This window comes from Chlamydotis macqueenii, chromosome 14 (assembly GCF_036417535.1).
Source record: "Chlamydotis macqueenii isolate bChlMac1 chromosome 14, bChlMac1.mat, whole genome shotgun sequence".
In the NCBI taxonomy this organism is placed as follows: domain Eukaryota; kingdom Metazoa; phylum Chordata; class Aves; order Otidiformes; family Otididae; genus Chlamydotis; species Chlamydotis macqueenii.
Genome location: NC_141569.1, coordinates 12,626,754 through 12,649,471, shown reverse-complemented (window position 1 = coordinate 12,649,471; position 22,718 = coordinate 12,626,754). Strand labels below are relative to the sequence as shown.

Sequence of the window (22,718 nt, the reverse complement as noted above, 5' to 3'; positions counted from 1 at the left end):
CTGGTCATCACAGTTTCTCGCTCACCCTCCCCGTCTCCAGTGGGATGGGGGAGAGAACTGGGAAGAAAGGAAAACTCATGGGTTGGGATGAAGACAGTTTACTAGAATAGCAAAGGAAAACTACAATAATAACAGAATATAAGGATATTAGTATATACAAAATGAACAATGCACAATTTCTCACCACCCGATGTCCTAATGACCGATACAGCCCATCCCAAGCAGCGACCATGGAAACGAAACTGAGCAGCAAACAAAGGAGCAAGAGGGAGCCAGCAAGGTAGAGGGAACGACGCCCTCACATCCAGCAACCCCCACTTATATACTGAGCATGATGTTTATGGCATACTCTCTTTGGACAGTCTGGGTCAATTATTCTGTCTATATTCCTGCCAGCTTCCTGCATCTGCACATTAGTGAGACCTGGAAAGCCGGACGGTGTCCTTGGTCTCATTAGCAACAACTCATACCATCAGTGTGTTCATCAACGCTCTTCACATACAAAATCCAAAACACACCAGCTACCGAGAAGAAAATTAACTCCATCCCTACTGAAACCAGGACAGAGGGACAAGCGGGTCACCCTTTCAGCCCCAGCGCAACACAAAGGGCTGGTAGGAAGGTCTGCCAGCACAGCACAGGACACCCCAGAGCTGATGCCTGGTTTCAATGCTGGCCACGTACCTGGCCAATTCCCAGGACACAGCAAGCTGGGGACTTCTTAAAAAGAGGATTCCTTGCTGGCACCATTTTGGGAGGGAAGGACAGGTAAAGTAAGTCTAACGTGACCTTCACTGCAACCCAGTGCAGGCTGTCAGGACACATTCCCATGGAGCAGCAGCAAGCCCACAGGCTCTGGTGGCTCTCTTGCCAATACAGAAATGCTTCAGTTTAGCTCTGCTATGATGTCTGCATTTAGTATTCACTGCTGTGTCACTGATCCTCATGAATTCCTCCTATGTGCCTGTGCCTCTCTCATCCATTTCTATCAGCATCCCACTGTAATTTATTATTAGTTAAGAATTAATAGACACTTGGAAGTATAATGTTACATTTTTCTCTTATCTTCTGGTGCTCAGAAGCATTTCATGCAGCAGATCAAGCATTAAATCTGTCATGTAAACACATTATTTTGTCATGTAATGTATTATGATCGCACACTACGGGGAAAATGAAAAGCACTTAATGGTTTGTGTTTGATGTGTACTGTCAACAAAACTCAGGAAGAATTTATAAGGTGTTGTAGTTTAATGAGTACCTGTTTAATAGGGTTTGCCGTATCATTCAAAAACGTGGCTTTACAGGAGACATGTGATACAATGAATTTGGATGTGAATTATAAAGCCCAATCTAGATCTCCAGGCTTCTACACAGCAAAGATAATAAGATCCAGGGAGCTGTTTATAAGCAGTAAATCATGACCTTTTCTCATTTTTTCTCTTGGAATATTGCTCTCTCCTTCATCAGGTTTTATGAAGCTGTAGGCATCATGTCTGAAAGTGCCATCCAGTATCTTCGTGTTGCAAAATTAATTTCTTTTGTAGAATAACTCAGCTATAGACAGGAAATGAATGAACTAGAGAAGAGGGAAGAATGAGCTGACAAATATGAACCCTACCAAACAGCCAGCCCCTGGCAAGCCTGGCAAAGTTTAAAGGAAAACAAACAGTTAGGTAAGGGCTTGGGAAAGCTTCAGTGAGTGGATATCAAAGGAGAAATCCCACTCTAGTAGACTCCTAATAAAAGCCCCCCACACCTGGCCAGAGGTATCACAACAGCACAAAAAGGCAAAAATCCGAGCACAGCTGGAATTTCTTCACCCTTCCCTCCCCAGGATGCTGCTGGAAGCACCTCCCGCACAGCTTAGCAAACCCAATGGGATGTGATGTGATACGACAAACCCCAGAGAGAAGCCTGAAGACAAATCCCAGCCCTGTCATTAGCCCACAGAAGTACCAGCCAAGAAGTGTTTATGCTGCAGAAAAGGAGGCACTGTAGCTTCTCAGCATCTTGCTTCCAGTATTAAAATTGGTTTAAACTATTCCAGTGACACCGTTGTCACAGGACCTCCCTAGATCCAGGTTCTTGCATATAGTTAGCAATGCCTAACTGAGTTCTGAAGTTCTCCCACAAAAGAGCACCCCTAACCTTCCCGTGGGTGAGCTGGGTCACCTCCTGGACCAGTGCCATCCTCCCTCCCTCAACCATGGAGGGAGCCAAAGGTAATCACACACCAAGTGGATCCAAGTTTGACCTCATGGTACACAGTTCACAGGACAGAGTCTTCAAAACCTCTCTTAAGAAGGCTTTGGTTAGAATTCATCAAGATCTGATGCAATTAAATGCTCTAAGTTATTAATATTAACAAGATTTAGAGCTCCCCATTTACAAATGATTTGCATTTTTATGCATTCTTTTAGCATGGATCATCACAAATTTCTTTGGTATTCATGAGGTTGCAATTTGTGTATTTCCATAATTACCTCATCATATTCTCCATTAGATAATGGACCAAGGGCATAAAACACCAAGCAGAATTCAAAAGCAGCATTGACTCACCGCCCCATTGAGAGATTGATTTCTGCTTGTCCTTGAAACAGAGCTCACAGGAAAGCCCTGTGAAAGCTCTGCCTCAGCATGGGCTTAGGCTTGCAGGTTGAAATTAAAAAAAAAAAAAAAAAAAAAAATTTAAAAATCGGTGCTTGATCATTACAGTCTATGGGAGTTTGCCTACTCTCCGTGCTAAGGTCTATTGTAAGTTTTCCGCACAGCTCCCTTGGGCTTAAGAGGACTATACCATGTGCACTACAAGCTAAGAAATTACAATAATTTCAGTCCCACAGTTCTTAAAACAGGACACCACTGGGAGCTGAAGGGCTCACACAAACACCTTCTGCACACCAGGTCCAAAAATGGTTTGGACAAACAGTCCCCCACACCGGGATGCTGCCACTTCATCCCCTAAGGGAAAGTTTGCATCTAAAACTAACTCAACACAAACTTCATGGATAATTCACTAGTGCACTGCTGGGAGAGGGAGGAAGAAGGGGAGATGAATTTCATGTGCCTAAAATCCTTTTTGTGTCCTTAGGAATGGATATGTACAGATTTAAAATTAACGAGCTTAGTTCACTGCTGGGCAAGTGATCTAAAACGTCCAATAAATAATTCATCCCAGCAACATACATCACCGTGCAGCCTGGTCTGTGACGCAGACCACGTCGGGGGGGTCTCACTTTGTGAAAGAGAGACAACTTAATTCCGTGCAAAGTGAATAATCCAAAATCCCATAAATGATTCATCACTGGATTAAAAGCTAGAGATTTCTCCATAGAAATTCTCTGTCCTGCATTAAATATGCAGATGATTGTCTAGTGTGCATCAACTACTGGACGGTTTAGTTAAGAATTACACCAGCTCTGGTGCTTGAGAACAACTTTGAAGCCATGAATCTTTATTAGATGTACAACTAAGCATGAAACAGGGTTACCTTCAAGGATTCAAGGTTCACTAACATCAGCAGAACTACAGAGCATACACCAGTACATGAGAGAGGAAAGCCAGGCTTTAGTATTTTTTATTTTAGAAAATATAATATAGACAGGACTTATTCCCTGGTTTGGATTACCTACCCAATCCCTCTTTTCCTAGGTGTTAAAAGAAAGAAAACAACAACAACAACAAAAAAACCCATACCCACACCAACAACCTTTTCCTTCTTCTAGATACATGTATTTTTAAAAAACCCCACCACCCTGCATTTTTGAAACAGCAGAACATGCAGTTTCTTTTCTTCTGAGGGGGGAAAAAAAAAAAAAAGCCATCTTGGGAAGCAGTGGATTTCCTTCCCCCTTGAAGAAGGCTCAGTTCTTGAAAGACTAAAGTCAGTCAATGAACTTACATCATAGATCATTTCCCAACACCTTCCTCCCCAGTCCTTCCAACACTTTCTGCACACTCCAGTTTGCATCCATCTTCCCACCTGTCCTTATGGGCTTCTACCTCAGTTTCAAACCACCAGGAGATTTTAAGTTGAGGTTACTACAGGGCAAGGAGATGAGCCTTCCTACCAAAAGGTTCTCCGTAGGAAGCCCCACGCTAATCTCAGTGTTTCTCTGAGCACTCCCCAAAGTAATCATTTGGAGGTCCCCTTGCCAAGACCATCACCCTTTCTCACGAGCTTGACGGCAGGAGGGAGTGGATGCTGAGATGAGCTACAGCATGGTTAGAGGCTGACGTTTCTTTTGCCAGGCCACTGCTGCCACAATGTGATTGCAGGAAGTGCCGAGTCCTGGGTTTTATGTTCTAAATTAGCAAGAGAAACCAAAGCCATGCTGCTCCCAGCTGGGGTTAGACATTAGTGGGAAAAGGAAACCAAGAAGTGCATGGCCATCACGGCCTCAGAAGCACAAGGAAACCAGGGTGTTACTGAGACTTGCAGGAAGCCGTGTTCCTAGAGGACATGTAAGCAGGAGCCCAGGCCAAGCGTGCCAAAAGCGTGCCTTGGAGCCAGCCAGAAGCCAAGGTCCCCACCAGGACCTCCATCACCACTGGAAGCAGCTGCATTTGTGCTGCTTGCTGGCAGCAAGTCTGCATCACCTTTACAGCCTCTTCTGATCTCCCCAGCTGTTTCTCTGCTCTGTAGCTCAATTTTGCCATCTGCTGTCACGTCTGTGGCAACACGTCCCAGTTCCTCTCTAGCAGGCTAAATTTTCCACTTTTTCATGCATTCATCTCACACAGTGCGGTTATCTCTGTTCTTTCCCCAAGCCCCATGATGCTATTTATTCTTATTTCTAATTTCCTACGTACTCAGCCACATTCTTCCCTTCTGCTTGCTCTTCCTTAAGCTTCAATTAGATTCCACCTTTGGAACCCAGAGATTTATTTACATTAACTTTAAAAAATGCCTAGAAAAGCACATTAAGGCTACGAAACAAACCTGAAAACATAATGAAATGTGCTGCTGAGACAGAAAGGGACCAGAGCAGTCAGCTCCAATGAAGCCTATTAAGAAGGTCTCTTATTAATCTCAAAATGATATTTAATTCATTCCTCTGGCTTCTCTCTAAAGAATTTGTATTCCTAACTCAGCACTTGCCCTTTTTTTTTTCCCCCAGTATTTCCTCCTCTTTTCTCATTAGCCAATACCAAAATATTCAGATCTCCCCTTTTAATTGCTTTTCCATACCTTCTTATACTAGCCAGGTAGTTCAGCCATTATCTCCTCATGTCAGACCTCCTTTACTCAATTTAATCGGTCATTTTGATCCAGACAATTGTCCGCAACGTACTGGGGTCCAATGAAAATTATTACTTCAACCAAAAGCTAAATCCTGCATTAATAACCACCTTGCTCCACAGAGCAGGGCCAGACTCCCCAGATGTAACACCGTTACATCTTCCGCCACCGTTTAGGCTCAACGTGGACTCTGAACAAATTAAAACCCAGCCACAGGCTCCCAGTGCAAGTCTGTAAACGCTGTAATAACTTCAGCAGCTCAGAGCATTGGGAAGGGAATTAAACCAGCCGATTTCAGGTCTTAGCACTTGGCAGTGTGAGAGATGGCAAGAGGCAAGGTCCGGGGGGGACTGGAGTTTTTTAGGAAATGCAGGGCACTTTTAAAGCACGCGGCTTTGCTTGTTGGCAGCTCTCTGGGAATGATGGGTGAGGGGGCAGATGGGCAGACTTTGCAGGGAAATCTGCTTCAGCAGGATCAACGGGCAGCAACAAGTCGTAGCAAAGCAACTCTTGAGGAAACCCATGGCCCACAACGCAACAGCACAAGGCTCCCCGCACTGCTAGGGGCTGGGTTCCCTTGTGTCAAAGTTTTCCCCACCTGTGGGGCCTTGCAGGTTACACCCCAGGGATTGTTTTAAGCTGTTTACTGGAGGGTTTTCTTGGCTGCAGTGCTTTAGGCTTACTTAGGGGCACTTCTTTGCCTCCCAAGGTAAAAGCCTTAAAAATAAAGACTAACATTTCCAGATGCCAAGGACAACTCCCTGACAGTCTTTTCTTTCTAAAAACCTGCTGCTTTCATAGAGTTTTTCTTCACCAGACACAAAAGCCGCATTCTGGGTCTTCCATTGCTTTAGGAAAACAGCATCTCTTCTTCCTCCAGCTACATTTTAAATGACTCCCTTTAACCTTCCACTGAACATACTGACAGCCAGGGTCAGTTCCTCAGAAATTACTTCAATGTATTTTCATTTAAATATAACCTGCCAGATTTCTTGCTTCCACTTGCCATGCCAAACCCAAACCTCAGCCATAGGGGTGGATAAAAAGATAAACAAAGAAAAAAAAGCTCAGCAACGTAAGTTACACTTACAGCTTCCCTACAGCATTTCTGGGCTGCATTTCCACAGGGCCGATCAGATCAAACTTACTCTGTTGGCTCCTATTTCTTCTGCCCTCGTGCAGCTCCTCAAAGCTCCCTCAAGTTCAGCCAGCACTACCACAAAAGTGCCAGAACCTTCCCCAACAAAAACCAGCCCTGCTCTGAAGGACTCATTAGTGCAGAGCTAATTAATGAGAGCAAAAGGATTGGCCCAGCCAATTGGAAGTTGCAATGAAGATATTGCTGCCTTAATTGGCAGGTTTACCTGGGGGAGGGGGGGAAGCAATTTTTTTTTCTTTCTTTTAAAGGAGTACATCAAAATTGTTTGGGTTTTTTTCCCCTCTTTTATTCCTTACAGATTTGTGTGGGATTCATGCCTAGAGGCAGTGTTGGGAGCCAGGCCCCTGGGCTCTGCACGCACTGTGCGCTGGGGTAGCAGCGGCCACGTTGCCCAGCGTGGGACAGACACAGATCTCAGTGGCCGCGTTGCCCAGCATGGGACAGACACAGATCTCAGCGGCCACGTTGCCCAGCGTGGGACAGACACAGATCTCAGCTGAGCAAACCCAACCTGGGGGCCTGCAGGCCACATCCTCTCTTTGGGGACTCTACTGACTCCCACAATGCGGCTGGAGCAGGGCACAGAGCAGGGTGCTGAACCCAGGCGAGACTGAGAGGGACCCCAAAGAGGAACCTCCCCTGCCTCCCCCAAACTCATGGCTTGTGAGAAGATGCTGTGGAGTCAAAAGTCTCACCGCAGTCCTGAGCATGATTAGCGGGAAAGTCCAGATCTGCCACACAATGTTTTCTTCTGGGCAAATGCTATTCCCATGATGTGCTCTTACTTCAAGTTGTCCTTCCCTGGCATTGCCATAGGAGGGACTGGTGAACTCCAGGCAGCGGAGATAAGAGACGGTGTCGTGGATTTGAACCTTCTCCCATGCCGTTCCTGCAGTCTCTGCAGCACAGTTGGTGAGGATCCCAATGAGGTACACGAAAGCTCTGCACTGTATCCCATAGATGAGCCCTCCCAAGCCACCCTCCATGGCCAGCCCCACTGCACTGATTACCAGCCTGGTTACCGCTCAATCCACTTACAGGGCTTGAGGATAACAGGGAGGATTTCAGACCTCCCTGGACTGTTCCGTGCTGCCACCAGCCCTGCCTCCTGCTCGGGCACCCCAGGGCCCAGCCAAGGCCCACAGCCAAGAGCCTGCCCTTCTCTGCCAACCACACATGTGCCCATGCAGCCCACAGCGTCCAAACTATCCCCATCCTCATGGCCAGCTCTAAGCACAAGGCAGGAAGATGTCTGAACAGCTGGAGAGCCACAGCTTGCTTGCCAGTTCTGCCACACCAAAGTCCTGGGAACACTGAGTGTCCCTGAGGATGGAATAGGAGTGTGGGGGCAGCTTGTTGCTGCAGGCAAGGACTGGGGACAATTTCTGTCCTCATCAGCAGCAATGTTCTTCCCTTCAGCCCTTCTGTCCCACTAAAAGCAGCAGCAGGTGAACGCTACCCTTCATCTCTTCTTTTCCACTGCATTTGTAGTGTCCCTGGCTCCTTTCCCCAGAGATCACAGGATTTTTGCCTATGCTGCTCAGGAGCACTGAGGTGGCTTCACCCACCTCCCATGGGCACCTGAAGGGATGGGCAAGTTTCCAAAATGTGGCTGTGCTCTGTATTGTGCTTCTCACCTGCAGCTTCTCTAAAAGACAAACAAGCAACACTGGTGGGACTGGGCGCCACAGTCTCATCCCTACAAACCCCAGCCAGACAGCACTATGCTACCCTGTGACTGGGGCCCTAAATTAAGCACCCTGGGGCTGCCTGGTGCTGGTCTGCATCGCCAAGCAGAGTCCACCACCAGAGCTGCTGGCTTTTGCAGGTCGTTGTCACGAGGACCAAAAGGCAACTCCAAACAAATGACTGAGGATTCCCTATGCACGTTGATGAGAAGACACAGATTTACAAATGAGTAGTATGGGGGTTTGTGCGGGCAGGATAGGAAAATTTCCCTGCAGGTCGGTCTTCTGGCCATTTTCCCACCTCTGGAAATGCTGCAGTACTTCTTTAGAGAGCTGAGACAGCGCACCAGTCGCTTCAACACCTGGGGAATAACTAACTCCTGTTCAGATGCCTAAGGATGTGGCATAAAAAAATAGAATTGCTAGCGGTAAATTACGAAGTTTATTAACGTCGTCTCCAAGGGTCATTCAAACATGCTGAATCACAGGCAATAGTGGTAGGTCTTAAGTAATCTGCATTTTTGATTTATACTCACAGCATTTTTGTAGCTTAATTTTTCTCTTGATTATATAAAAGCAATAAGAACTGTATTTGCTGATTTTTTTCCTTTTTTGGCAATTTGAAGTTAGGCAGCATTCCATGTTATTTCTTCTCTCTTCTGTTACTCACAGGATGAGTTGTATTCAAGGAAGAGCATTAGTAAAAACAGAGAAAAATTCAATTCTGTAACACGGTATTAGTAAGAAGGCAGATGCCAGAAACACTTATGAATAATGCATAAAGCACTTTCTCAAAGAAGCCTCTTTATACAATGAGTTTTAAAGGTGATATGGCAAAATTTGCACAAAGATTTTAAATTTTCAGTTGAAGCTTTTGGCCTTTGGTTTAAACCCATTGATATTTTGAGGGCTCCTAAGCATCTCTCATGAAGCATGAAACAGGCCCTTTTTATTTTCCGTGGCATCTACAGATGACGTAGGAGCTCTTCACAGGGAAGAAATGCTGTTTTCTCCTTCAGCGCCACTGAAAACTTTTTCAGAGTCTTCCGCTGGTCCAAGGCTGTAGTGAGAAGCATAGATCACTATGGATGTGGCAAAAGAACATTGCTGCTTCAAATCATCCTTTCTTATTTATAACGTCAGCAAATTCCCATTGAAACGGAGACCAGAAGGTACTGAGTCCACTGGCTCCAATGGTGCAATGCCTACTTTTTACACCACAGAAGTATTTACCTTGCTTGCTTTCTTCTAATGGATAGGAAAGGACTGTTCAGATCTTATAATGACAGCTGTAGGGTAACCGCGAGGGGATTCAGAAAACAGTCCCTCCTTGGCCCTCAACCCTTATCTCCTAGGTGGGGTATGCAGTGGGGGACCACCTACCATTGAAAAACTATTGGCCTTTGGCAAAGGGTTTGTCTAGAGAAAATCCTTTTTTCAAGATGAGCCAGAAACTCAAGATTACCACCTCAGTGATCACTTCAGATACTTCAATGTGACCCAAGGAGAGTGTGAGAGCGTGCAGTGGACCCATGACAGCTGCAAGTTCTACCTAGCGGTGGAAAGCCTCGTCTGCAGCACTGCTGTGGTGTACCCTTCATGGGGCCCGTTCTTTGACTATTGGCATGAATTGCCACTCCATGAAGGACTGTCCATAAATCCCTGATCCCTTTCTGAGCAACCATTTTTCCGGTTGGTTATCATAACCATTTATCTCTTCATTTCCTTAAAATAACCCCACCAGGGTCATGCCCTGGTATTTGTTCAAATCATAAAGAAGATTATGTACTTCCTTAAACTGAGGTTATGACACAACAGTAAGTACCAGTTGCTGAAGTTCTCCAGTGCTCTGGATGTCTGTTCGTTGCTACACAGAAGCAATATCCAGGAACCACTGATTTTCTGGGGTGAAGTTTTCTGAAGATTACTTGCAACGCAGCTTTGGCAGTCAGCACAACAAGCCAATACTCTACCTATTAGAATCGATGGCCAATACCTTCCTGCCTCTAAGAAAAATTACACTGGAACTTTTAGTAGGAAATCACAAAGTAGATTACCTTTTCACTGTAAACTTCTTTGTGTGATTACCTAGAAGGAAAATAATATTAATGTCACAATGGCAAAAAGAAATCCATAATTCTAATTAATCTGTCAAATGAGCACAGAAGCAAAGATAGCAAGTTGCAAAATTTCTGTGGCTTAAGCAGGAAAGAAAGGATCTCATTCTGATTTAAGTTACACCAATGTCCATCAGGAGCAATTCCAGGAAACTACAGGACCACTTTACAGTACAGCAAGAGCTGGCAAGATGAACCAGCCCTGCAACAAGTGAGTGAACAGGTTCTTTGCACAGGCTTCCTCTGGCTGCATCCCCACCAGCCCATGCTCCCTGGCCTCCTGTGGTGACACGGTCCTGGAGTAAGGACAGGAACCCCCATAAAAGGAACAGGGTGCTGTCACAGGGGCCATGGCAAATTTACCAGAAGATTAACCAGACATACAGAAGGACATCTGCACTAGGCCAGCTTTGGAAACATTAATTAATGGTGTGCTTAGGGATACTTACATTTCCAAAACATTGAGGGCATCAGTATGAAAAGAATGGACATGGACACCACCGTGACACAGGCAATGAGAATGGCATAGCTGGGAAACTGGAAGGGAGAAGAGAAAAACTGAAAAGGCTTTAGAAGCATGATTACTTCAGACCTGGGCATGCAGGAGCGGGGTGCCTTAGGGCCTAAGAGCTCTGAAATATCTGCATTGGGCTGGAGTTTGCAATGCTTTTCTGAGCTTGCCTGTGCAAAGTCTGGAGAAGACACATCAGGCTGATCATGATAGACAACATGAATTACCTGTTAAGTATGTAATAAGTCTTCTTCTGAAGCGTTTGTGCCTAGATTCATCCCACTTAACATCAACTTCTTAATCAGGTGTCTAAAGTAGGAGCTTAGTCACCCTCATCCTTCTCTGATTTAGAGACAGGAAAGCGTAATGACCTTCCTAAATTGTCTTTTGCCTGGTCACTCCGAGGATGCTACCTCTGCCCCTCTTATAGGGGTGTCAGGGCGATGAGGTTTTTTGGAAGTGTCTAAGCCAGATGAGATGATCATATGCTTTGCCTGTATCCACTGAAAAGATGAATAGATGGCTCCTGAGCTTCTAAACAAAAGTTCAAGCTACTGTTTGCAAACATTGTCCCTTTAGTACGAATACGTTGAAAATGACTAGCGTGTCCTGCTGGCCTTCTGGCTTCTACTTAAACATTCTTGAAATATAGAGGAAGTTTTACCTTATTTCTGTTATCATCGCCTTTCTCAGACTTGTCATCTGAACTTGTTGAAATCCCTGAAAATAAGAGAGACTGAAATTATTACTGGTACGGTCACCTGAAGGAGTGAGGGCCACTGTGGTTGTCAAGGAGAACGAACTCTCAGGGAATGAGGAGGGCAAAATCTGGCCCTGAGTGGGAGAAATAAAGCACCTTGCAACCAAAAGGGAACAATCTGTTTCTGCCACAAACGGAATATCAGGCAGTCATTGGGAAATGTCAGTCTTTGTCAAGGAAAGAGAAGGCTTCCCAGGGATAGCCCATTAAGCAAGACAGTAGAAACTTTTCTGCTGTGAAGGAGTTTTCACTTCCGTAAGCATGAAAATATGTCCTAGAGAGCAGAGGCAGTAATCAAAGTAAAAGTCCCTCCTCCTCTAAGGGGAGGAACTGCTGAACTGCTTCAGCCTAGTTGTTGTCAGATTTATGTGTGATTGCAGTTTTTGAAAGCTGCATGAGTACTGAAAACCACAGGAACATCTTTACTAAGATGATGCATTTTTTTTTTCCTATCTAGGGGTATTAAGAATAATTCAGTTCTAGTTTTCTAAGCTTTGAGAATAGGGATGAACTAAGTGAATGCTCAAGAACTCTTGCAGCAAACTTTTCTACTGTTATCCTATGATCCTACTCTTACTTTTGCTAGTGAATTTAAAGTCACAAAGAGTTAGTCTAGGCTTGGGCCTTGGCTCATCATGACCTCATGCTACAAAGTATTGAAGTATTTAAGTATTTGGAACACTTGATGTGTCACAGGAAGCACCCAATATTTTGCAGCATCTTAAAAACAGAGGAGTCACTCAGCTTAGTGAATCAAAACCTCAGCCTCCATCCTATGACAGGAAAGCTCCTATGCCTTAGGTCATGCCCTGATGTATAGAAAGACTGTGATGAGTAGTGCTTTCACAGATTTGACAGGAGAATAACGATGGGGCCTCCATCTGAGCAAAATGTACCAAGGACCAGATGAGTCATTTGTCATGACAAGTATACATAACAACACACTTGCGGTGCCCAACACTGCAGCCAAAGGGAACTTTATATGCACGAGACACCCAGGATGTCACATGGTGCTGGGGGTGCTTGGATGGTCACAAATAATCCAATTAGAAAAAAAAAAAACAAACTTTTCTTTCTCTTTTTTTTTTAACTTTTCAGATTATGTTATCCAATGAATAACCTAATCTCTCCCAAATTTCCCAGTTATTTGAGAGCTGAGCTGATTTGTCTCCAAGTACCAAATAATGTGCTTTCATTTTATCAAAGACATGGGCTGGACACAGGTAGCTCATAGGCATGCAACAGTAGCTAGAAATTTGCACTGGAGTAGGAGAGAGATTAAGGCTAATAAGCACTACAGCTAAACAAATACAGGCAATAAAACCCTAGCAAGTGCTAAAAACCCCAGGGGTGCATGAACATTGCAGTTTGCCATACGCCTGTTTTAGAACATCCCACTTTCCCTCTCTCAGAAGAGAAGAGAGCTTTAGTTCAGCAAAACTTCCCATAAATACACCAGAAGTGCATATCTCACTCCAACATGCACGTCTCACAAGTCAAAATTGAACTTTCTGACAGCACGCTGCAGCCTGGCTGATGGGAGCAACTGTTGCTGCTTGCTTTCCATACCCAGTGGAGCCAGGGTTCTCTTTGAGGTCTGAAGCACGGTTGGCATCGGCAGGGTTGTTGCTGGGGGAAAGCAGGCAAGGACAGAAGAGAAACCAACTCAGAGCCTAGTGAGCTGAACCAACCACCTCAGCTGACCCACCCTATCGGGCAAGGATTGTGCTTGGAGATGGAGATCTCTCTTAACCGTGGGTTTCTCTGCCAGCCACTGTGCTAACATCAGTACAGAGCTCAGCCTCAAATTAGCCTTCCTTTACACGACAAGAAGGCTGAAGTTGGTCCATTTAGCACATTATTTCACAGAGTAAAAGGAGATGGAGTCAAGAACCTAACTTGGCTTACGGGTTTTACTAGACAGTGCTCAGTTATGCTGCAGCATTTTCACACGTTGTGACAGTTTGGCTCTCGGAAACAGCATGACACAAGTTTTTGCATGGGTGGGAGTGTACATGACTCACACAAGCACAGTATATTTTCTGCTGTTATTGCTTTTGTGGTGGCTCTTTCTAGCCTACAGTCACCACTTAAGTTGCCCCAGAATCCCAGAGGTAAGACCCTTTGTCAAACATCCTAATTACAATGGCTGAATATAGGCATTGTCCAGAACTATACCAGAGAGATGGCAAGTGAGACAGGGGTGAGAAACCCCCATAAATGCTCAAGAAACCAGTTGAGTATCTTCTTATGAGCCCTTACCAGGGGCATTAAGGAACAGTTTCCTAAACTCTATTTCTGCTGTAAGTCTCTAGGTCTAGCAAAAGGAGACCTGCAAAAATCTAAATACTGTGTTTTTAAGGAAGAAAATATTCTTGGCACTAGTTGAAACTAAAGGGACTTTCTTAACAGCCAAATATGACATGTCATCCTTGAATTTTAGCTTTCGTTTTTTTAAGTCCTCATTTCAGGGCATCTGGTGGGCACCCTATCACACCAGATTAACTTGGGCTGTTCAACTTTTGTACTTGACTGAGAGACATAAAGTGCAAACTTCATGTAAGTTTGCTCATTTCTCAGATATGGTATGATTTTGCATATCAGTTTTTTTTTTTTTTTCTCTTGAAGCAGTGACTGATAGTTGTAGTAATTGCCTGCTGCTTTCCATCATGACCAAGGACACATGTTGAGCACTGAAGAACTGAGCCTGCAGCCACATCTGGCTGAATATATTCAGTGGGGTTCAAAGCTCACAACACTCAGGGAGGATTTAAAGTGGGAAGCTCAATGAACTCATAATGCTAACAAATCAGATATCTGAGAATTCATCGTGCATGCTCACGAGGACCAGTTCTTAACTTCTCTCAGACCTGAGATACCCAACAGTAACGAGTCTACTCCCTGATCTACTAAATCTACTTCCTCTGGATACTTAAAACATTTTTTGTCAGCTGTTGTTAGTCAGCTGATTTCAAACCATTTCTGTGTGGACCCCAGATACCTTGCTTCCAGATGCAATGCATAGCTATCAGTACCTGTTTGTATACTCTTAAGAACAGTCAATAGTTTTGTTTATGACAACTTCTTAATTTCTCTGAACATGCAACTTCTGACTTTGCAGTGTTATCCTTCTCACCTGCACCTGGCACATCTTCAACCATGAGAGAAGTGTCAGCACTTCTAGTTCCTTCTGCAGTTGAAAGTGCACTGGGGAATTCGGTAGTCACTGAAACAGAGTAAAAAGTAGTGCTTATAAAGATCACAGATTTGGGGGAGGGACAGAGGGGGAGTCTTCATATGGCATTCAAAATTGTTTTAACTGTTCCGCTGTAGATGTAATAAATTGTTGCCAAGTTTAACTGGGGCACAGTGTTATGGCTGGAAGACAAGAGATTATACAGAAAAGTTGTCCTCAGAGGTTCAGGACAGAAAAATCTTCAAGTGATAGAAGACCCAAAAAGTGTACAAAAACCAGCCTTGTGTGCAAACCTCAATCTGTGGAAAAGAAGTCATTGATGCGGATAAAGTAGTAACCTAGGGGTGGTTAGGATGGTAATAGGTCACTCTGGTCAACTAAATATTAATAATAACAACAGCCTTCATAGGGGAAGGTACTCAATTTTACGTATGTTTTGAATTCTCACTGACTTTATTGCTCAATCAGAACATGCTCAAGACTAACCTTTTCAGCAGACCATTTCAATTGTCTTTCCCAAATCAAGAAAAAAAAATAGTGCATAGGTGAATTAATCTTTCTTACTCCATCCCAGCTGCAGGACTTTGCATTTTTCTGTTGTACTTCATGAAGTTTCTGTCATATTATTTCTCCAGCCTGTTAAAACTCCTCTGAATGCAAGCATGACCCTCTGCTGTCTTGACCATCCACCCAGTCTGGCATAATCTGCAACATATAACCTGTGTTTCACTAAACCTACTGAGATATGCCTATAGGCGTCCTGGAGAAAACTTCCCAGGTACAAATACAAGTATCTGGAGCATCTCTATGATGCCAGAGTCAGGCTAACACACACCACATCTACTACACAGAAAAAAAAAAAGAAAGGATTAGTGCTGGTTACCCTTTGTACCTTGAGGAAGAGGGACAGGCTCTGCTGAGCAGAATGTATAGTCATCTTCAGTCCTCATGTCAGCTGTTTGGAAATCAGTTGGAAAATCTGGGAGAGTACTGGTTGTCACCATAGTTTCTGGAAAAGTATCATTTTCTGTCACAGCAAAAGCTGGGGGAGTAATGGTCTCCAGTGTAATTGCTGCTGGAGACTTGGTGGTTGCAGTTGTTGCTGGGGGTACGGTGGTTGTCAGGAGGACAGCCGTCTCTGCTGTTGTTTGATGATCAGAGGTTTCTTGGGGAGCAAAGGTTGTTTTTCGAAAATGTTTGGGTGAAATGGGAGCCTTTCTCGTGGTGGTTGTCCTCACTGGAGGGGCTGCATGGAAAAACATAGCCAAGAGAAAAGCTAGATCAGAGCATTCATAACCAATCCTGAGGAAAGCCAAGCTAGAAATGAATGAAAATTATCTGGCTGCTAAAATACTGTGAATTACGGTGGAAGAGTAATTCTTTTAAAAGACTGTCTAATTAGCATAAAATATGTCCTAACCAGAGCAATTCCCAAAGTTACAGATTTGTGGGGTTTTTTGGTAGGTCTCAAACACCCCCTCCCCACCTTTGAACTTCTTACAGAAATGGAAGGATGGGAACCTTACGTGGTAGATCCCAAAAACTAATTTCAAAAATTAATTTCATTCCAAGGGCTCTTCAAATGATAAATCCCTTTTTTAATTCCATAATATTTTAAAATATCAAATATAGCTACACAACAATAAATTAAATATTTCGTTTGAAAGAAAAAAAAAAGAGTGAAAGTTACTATTTGCTCATAAAAATGCTCATTGAATGAAATTCAAATTGGCAACTGGTTGCAGACGTCCCTTGAAAACAATGTATTTCAGGAAAAGCACTTTTTGCCAAAATAAACAAATGAAAAAGCACACATACACTCAGATTTTAAACTCCTATCCAGTGAGAGGTTTCTCCCCGCTGACTGTATCATGAAGATGCCACAACTCACCGACCACCTCCAGCCGCACGTTCTGTTTGATGTCATTGAACCAACCCGGGATCTCTATGCGGCAGCAGTATGTACCTGCATCTTCTGCCTTCACTTTCCTGATCATGAGAGACACATCTCCTCTGGAAACAGAGCCCTGGAGACTGTATCTCTGAGATTTTCTGAACGTCACTCTGCTCCCAGTGGTATGCAAAATGTTGTTATTGCACTTTGAATTTGGGCACGGGCCTCTGCCCCAGCACATATCGGAGATGTCCTCTTGTCGTGCCACCTTGTAGGAGCAAGGCAACTGAACAGATTGCCCTATTACTCCTCTGACAACATCTTTGGATGCGGTGTGTGCTGTCAAGGAAGAACAAGGAAAGGTGAGTGTTGGCAGTCTCCAATGCATGACACTACCTATGCAACAAAACAAGGCAGGAAAAGAAACATTTCTGCCTGCATGCAGGCCACAGTTACTGAGCACCCAAGCCTTCCCCCAGAGCGTGATGGCCTGGGGCACTATGGGCAACAGCCAGGAGCACGCGTTCAGTGGTTTGCTGCTGGAGGGCTCCGTGCTCTGGCCCCGGCCAGCTGCTGGAGGTCTGCTCTTGAAATATATCACTCATATCAAACATGTAGTGGGCAAAGCTGAGGTCCATCACTGGCAGCCTGAGGGCAGACTAGACATATGCAAATAGCATTTGGGAACTCTGCTCCTATCCCATCTCTTCTCCTAAAAGACTGTTTGAAAGTTGTTCAGAAACCTGGTGTGAAATACATCTGGAGTCCACCATCATCTCCTTCAAAAAGGAAATGCTTCATAGTTGCCTTTCAGTGACAGTCTCAATAGCAGGGTCCAAAACACTTATTCATGTGTGAAATCAGGGCCTAATTAAGCTGGCAGAGCAGTGAGATCTGTCTATGGGAACCTTTTCTTACAAAGTGCACTGCTTTTTCTGTTTCTGAGCAAGCCCTGCCAACTACCCCACTTACCTTGCAGAGCACTGTGTACCTAGAAGCTTTAACTGCTAGTGTTATACTGATGTTAAAAATGCATATGCATGCTTTGCTTGTGCTCTTATTGTTAATGATCAGCTTTACTTCATGTTTACAGCCAATATCCACCTTAGCATCTGGTTTGAATCTTTGCTACATATCATTCCCTCTTAACTGTCTGTGCAGTTCCCAGATTGCTGTAAAAGGGATTTCTTCTTCATGAAAGGTGCTATACAAAAACGGTTCTCATACAAGAACAAATCTTTTCTGGTTTACATCCATCTGGTCTGTGTTGGTCCTCCTACCTTGTTGCCTCTTTCCCCCATGTTATTATTTACAAATGGTGGAGCTTGAAAGGAGGGACCTGGGCAGCATCCAGATCTGGTCCTCTGCTGCAGCCAGAGGATCATCCCGCAGATCTGGTATCTCATGGCCAGCTTGCTTACCCTAAAGAGGACTTACAGCAGTTGCTTCTATTATTACCAGCTTTGGCCCTGGTTTGCCAAACATTTCTATTTTGCCAGCTGTTTGAATGCCTTTTCTTTTTGGCATGACTCCCAGATAGCAAACAGATGCTTCCAACTGTGTCCATGTCTCTTTTGTTTTGTCTTTAATGGACTATTCCCCAGGTGAGGTTTTAGTCTGTGGCAGGCTGCCTCATGACTTGTTATTGGGATGACATTTCAGCTTCGTTATTGCTTATCCCATTGGCAAGATAAGCCAACTCATTCAGGTTTCCAGCCTCAGTGCTCAGAGAGTAGAGGCAGACAAAACAACATGCAATATGGTGTGAAGGGCAGAAGCTTTTGCAGTGAAATGAAGGTAGGATGTGCCAAAAAAAAATGAATTCCTCAATACAGGATAAAGCTTTGCAAGATGGCTGCTTGTTAAAGGGTAGGTTCATTGGCCTTGTTAACAGCAAAACAAACAGAGAAAATAGCCTCTACTGTGATGACACAACAAAACAGTTCATCCAGTTGACCTTGAAATTATCCCCAGGGGAGCAGGGGGTTAGTCACTGAGGGCATTAACACGTGTTTTCAAGTCACCTCAAAGATGTGTGTAAGACCAAGACCACCTTGAATTATTCCTGGAGTTAAGGTCACTGCTGCTTGAGGAGAAATGGGCTTATCTTCTGTTCTTATTTCATCCCAGTCCAGCACAGCACAAATGCAGCACCATTAAGCAACCCTTTAACAAATGACAATTTCCCTGCTCTTGTCTTTGAAAGAAGCAGAGCCTTGAGCTTATTAAATAAATAAATAAAAATAAGAAGAGGGAAGACAGAAGGCACCAGGGTGTCTCCAGCGCAGTTTCCCACCACTATGGCTGCTAGGAAGTTACAGGTTTTGCAGTTTCAAATCCTCTTTTAATTTATGTGAAGCTAATGTTGTTAACATCTGCCTGCACTGCAGGTTGGTATGGAAAGCGTCAATACCACAACAGCCTTGATTCAACAGTATGAACCTCTGCAAGGACTAAATAGCGTCCTTCTCAGTTTCAGGCTCTCCCACAGACACATTTTCCAAAATAAATAGTAAATAGGACTGAATCAACATGTCTTTGAAACTAAGAGGTTCCTGAAACCATTATATTGTGACACCCTAGTCTTACTGTGAGAGGAATCCTACCCTTGTCCATGGCAGTGACCCTCCTAAGCACCCAGATTTGACCCAAGGCATGCTGAGCGTCAGCTATGGGTAGTCCTACTGAAGTCGGTGAGGTTTGCCACTGTAAGTCCTTAATCCAAGTGAGAGAGAAGCGGACTCCAGATGTTTAAAATACCTTTCAAAGTAGAAAGGGGTATTCATAATTGTTCCGATCATACAGATTTATACATGTATTTGTATATAGTCTCTCTTGAACCAACCCTCAGCAGCAGTTGGTATTAAGCAGTAACTCCAATAGTTGCTGTCATAGTGGTCTCCTCTCCAATAGACTGGTCATTCGATGGACAAAGACATACGTCCTCCAACCAGCCAAGACAGCTGGTTGAAAAATAATATATTTTTTTTAGTCTATTTCTGGAATAATTTTCCTTCTTTGTAGAAGATACTTGGCATCTTTTCCCTTTCAATTCTATTTTTTTTAATTTATTTCTTCTTAAAGCTTCTGTACTGATGAAATTGCAGAGAAAATTACTGATAAACAGGAAAAAAAAAGCATTTAACTGCCCACTCTGCTGGTTTCCTGAGTCTCAAGACTACACATTCTCAGCACTGAGATGAGTTAAAGAAAAGGCAACAAAAAGTCATTCTTGCCTTGCTGTAGCACTGCATATAAGAAAGTTTTTCAAAATAAGACCTCAAATTTATTTTGAGGCTGAAGATACGGCAAGGAAAGAGCCCTCCTGTTTCTCCTGCTGAGACTGGCAAAAGACAAAATATATTACGGAATTCCCTGAGCAAAGTGCTGGCGAAGCTCCACTTGTGCAGCAGACACCATGGAGTTTGTGTTACTTTGCCTCAACGAGTCACAGATCACCCCTTGCCCCTCAGTGTATCCCGCCACTGACCGAACTTTTCCACTATTTTTCAGATCAATTTAAGATCATCGCAGTTGCTGTAGATTGTATATGTAATATTTCATCCTGGCAGAGGTTAGCCAATTAATATTTAGTAATCTGAGACACAATTTCCTAAAATACTTAAGTGATTTAAAAGCACAACACCCATTAGGAGCTCATGTCCCACTGAAAGTGGGTGAACTCACATTCCTGAGCCACCTCAGGCAATTTGGAACCTGCACTGCTAACGCCTAAATGCACATGCAGAAATGTAGCAAGCACACAAAAAGCAAGTGAAGACTCACCTATAAAGCTCTGTATCATAATCCAGTGAAACAGCACAAAAAGGGACATTTTAGCTGACAGACACTCCGGGGCAGCAAGTGGACTCTCCTAGAGAAAACTAGATCTTATACTTTCCAGAGATGCTGAGCGAGCCCCACTGAAGTCTCATTTCTCTATTTCCGGATTTTATGTACCGCAAGTGCTTCTTTCCTACGCTTCCGGATAGAAGCTGGTCAAAAGGGGTGATTCTCCTGCTGTATTTGGCAATGATGCAGCCTTACTTTGCCTATTGTGTGCAGTTCTGGGCCCCACAATTTAAGAAGGATGTTAAGGTCCTTGAATGCGTCCAGAGGAGGCCAGCAAATCTGATGAAAGGGCTGGAAGGCATGTCCAGTGAGGAGGGGCTGAGGACTCTGGGTTTGTCTAGTTTGGAGAAAATGAGGCTGAGGGGCAATCTCATCACTCTCTGAAGCTTCCCGAGGAGGGGACATGGAGAGGGAGGTGCTGAGCTCTTCTCCCTGGTATCCAGTGACAGGATGCACAGGAAAGGTTTAAAGCTGTGCCAGAGGAGGTTTTGACTGGATATTGGGAAACATTTCTTGACCGAGAGGGTGGTCAAACACTGTCACAGGCTTCCTAGAGAGGTGGTCGATGCCCCAAGCCTGTCAGTGTTTGAGAGGGATTTGGAAAATGCACTTAATAACGTGCTTTAACTTTTGGTCAGCCCAGTGGTCAGGCAGTTGCACTAGATGATTGTTGTAGGTCCCTCAGCTATTCTGTCTGAGCTATTCTATCCTACCCCATTCTATGCTATTCTCCTTTCCTCTTCCAGGACACTCAGGGTGGTACTACCACCAGATACTTCAAAATATTATTTGTTTTGCCTTTCCATGGAACTCTTAAGGCTCATTACCGCTCTGTGGTGCTGAGCGGCAAGAACAAGCTCTGTGTTCCTACATTCCTAAACATTTGGTTTAATCTCCACCTCTGACTTTGTGTTTGCTTACATTTTCTTAATCCCTTTATTTCCTCAGATTCTGCCTTCTGCTCGAAGACCCCTGTCTTTTTTTTCTCTCCACCTTCATATTTTCTATTTGCAAAGGCAGCCTTGTAGGAAGTCTCACAAATGTTTTCTCACCAAAACAATGTCCTTCCCAAAGATCTGCAACACCATCTCCACGAAATATTTTTTCCTCTTTCTGACTTCTTTTTTTTTAACTTTCTGACCAACTGAGAAATAAGTTCTCTGGAAGTTCTTCTCTGGAAAAATGAGTAATAAAGCAAAAGTAATTCAGGGCATTACGGTCAGGAATGAAGAATTTCAGACAGACAAAATTCTGTGCAAGTAAATGTAGCATGGTGCAAACAGGAGAGACATTCCAAGTTCAAATTATAAAATGATGGGTTATAAACAAACATTACTCCCTCAGGAATGAGATTTTGGGCTTATCGTGAGTAGTCAAGCCCATGAAAATATCACCCCTCTGCTTGGTAGCATTGAAAAAAAGCAAATAAAATTTTAGCAGTTATTAGTAAAGCCATAGAAAACAAAGCAGAAGACAGCATCACTGTAGAAATCTACCTTGGATTCTAGTTCTAGTCTCCTCAAAAGCATGTCTTAGATCCAGAAAGCATCCCAGGAAGGGCAAAAAGAATGGTGGAAAGTATGGAAGAGCTTCAACGGAAAGATTAGATGGGTAGTCCAAGCCAAGTCAGCCTAAAAGAGAGATAACCTAAGGGGCATCATGATCAGGTCTACAGTTCATACAGTGCCAAGTACACACAGCCCCAGCTGTTCTGTGAACCAAATTAATGAAACCTGATGTGTCCAATATCCTGGAGACTTTTTCCCTGCAATGATCGCAGTTTCTCCTTTGTCTTCCATTGCTCACCATTAAGCAGTGGCTGCAAGCCCATGGCCAGCTGATGCCAGCACAGGGAGCAGCTGAATCCCACCTGGGGCACAAATTTGGAGCTTTATCCAGCTGCCAGTTTCCATGAAGCTTGTTGAAAACAGAATTGGTCAGTATGTTGCAGGTGGCTAGGGAAGGAAGAGGCTGAACACAGCATCATGTTTCTTTAGCAAGACTGGACTAAATGCAACAGAGTGAATTGAAAAAGGCCACCAAAAATCCAAGAGTGCTGCGAAGAACCAGAAAAGTGTGCTTTGCTTTCTGCTTCTGTACTGCTATCTAGTGGCTTCTTGCAGGCAGAAAAGGAAAGGCAGAGAGCTCTCAAACAGATCGGTTTGCAGCTCATTAGCCTTATCCCGCTCGATGTGCTGCCAGGCTGTGTGCAGCTGGAAAATCTCTGAATGGGTGAACGGGCTCCAGGTGCCACCTGAACATCTCTGGGGCTCATTTTGAAACGCCTGTTCCAAGATCC

The 22,718-nt window shown here is 44.1% G+C and overlaps 1 protein-coding gene across 3 annotated transcripts; it reads right to left on the bottom strand.

The window, feature by feature from the left end:
* Positions 1-8,512: 8,512 nt before the first annotated feature.
* Positions 8,513-20,452, bottom strand: LOC104474548 (uncharacterized). 3 transcript variants are annotated; one of them, XM_086758891.1, is made up of 8 exons: positions 20,354-20,452; positions 16,565-16,906; positions 15,557-15,919; positions 14,614-14,703; positions 11,382-11,437; positions 10,656-10,764; positions 10,147-10,177; positions 8,513-9,149 (listed from the first exon to the last, which is right to left on the bottom strand). In XM_086758891.1, exons 1-8 carry the CDS (start codon positions 20,400-20,402, stop codon positions 9,077-9,079), a joined length of 1,113 nt encoding a protein of 370 aa, XP_086615017.1. In that variant the 5' UTR covers positions 20,403-20,452; the 3' UTR covers positions 8,513-9,076. The 3 variants fall into 3 exon arrangements, with proteins under 3 accessions (XP_086615017.1, XP_086615019.1, XP_086615018.1); XM_086758893.1 differs by having other exon boundaries at positions 10,656-10,743; XM_086758892.1 differs by having other exon boundaries at positions 15,566-15,919.
* Positions 20,453-22,718: the final 2,266 nt, after the last annotated feature.

Coding starts and splice junctions, on each gene's coding strand:
- LOC104474548 (XM_086758891.1), bottom strand. CDS start 20,402: ATGTCCCTTTTTGTGCTGTTTCACTGGATTATGATACAGAGCTTTATA. Junction 11,438..14,613: donor TGAAGATGTGCCAGGTGCAG/GTGAGAAGGATA, acceptor TCTTATTTTCAG/GGATTTCAACAAGTTCAGAT. Junction 9,150..10,146: donor AAGAAGTTTACAGTGAAAAG/GTAATCTACTTT, acceptor TTCTCACTACAG/CCTTGGACCAGCGGAAGACT.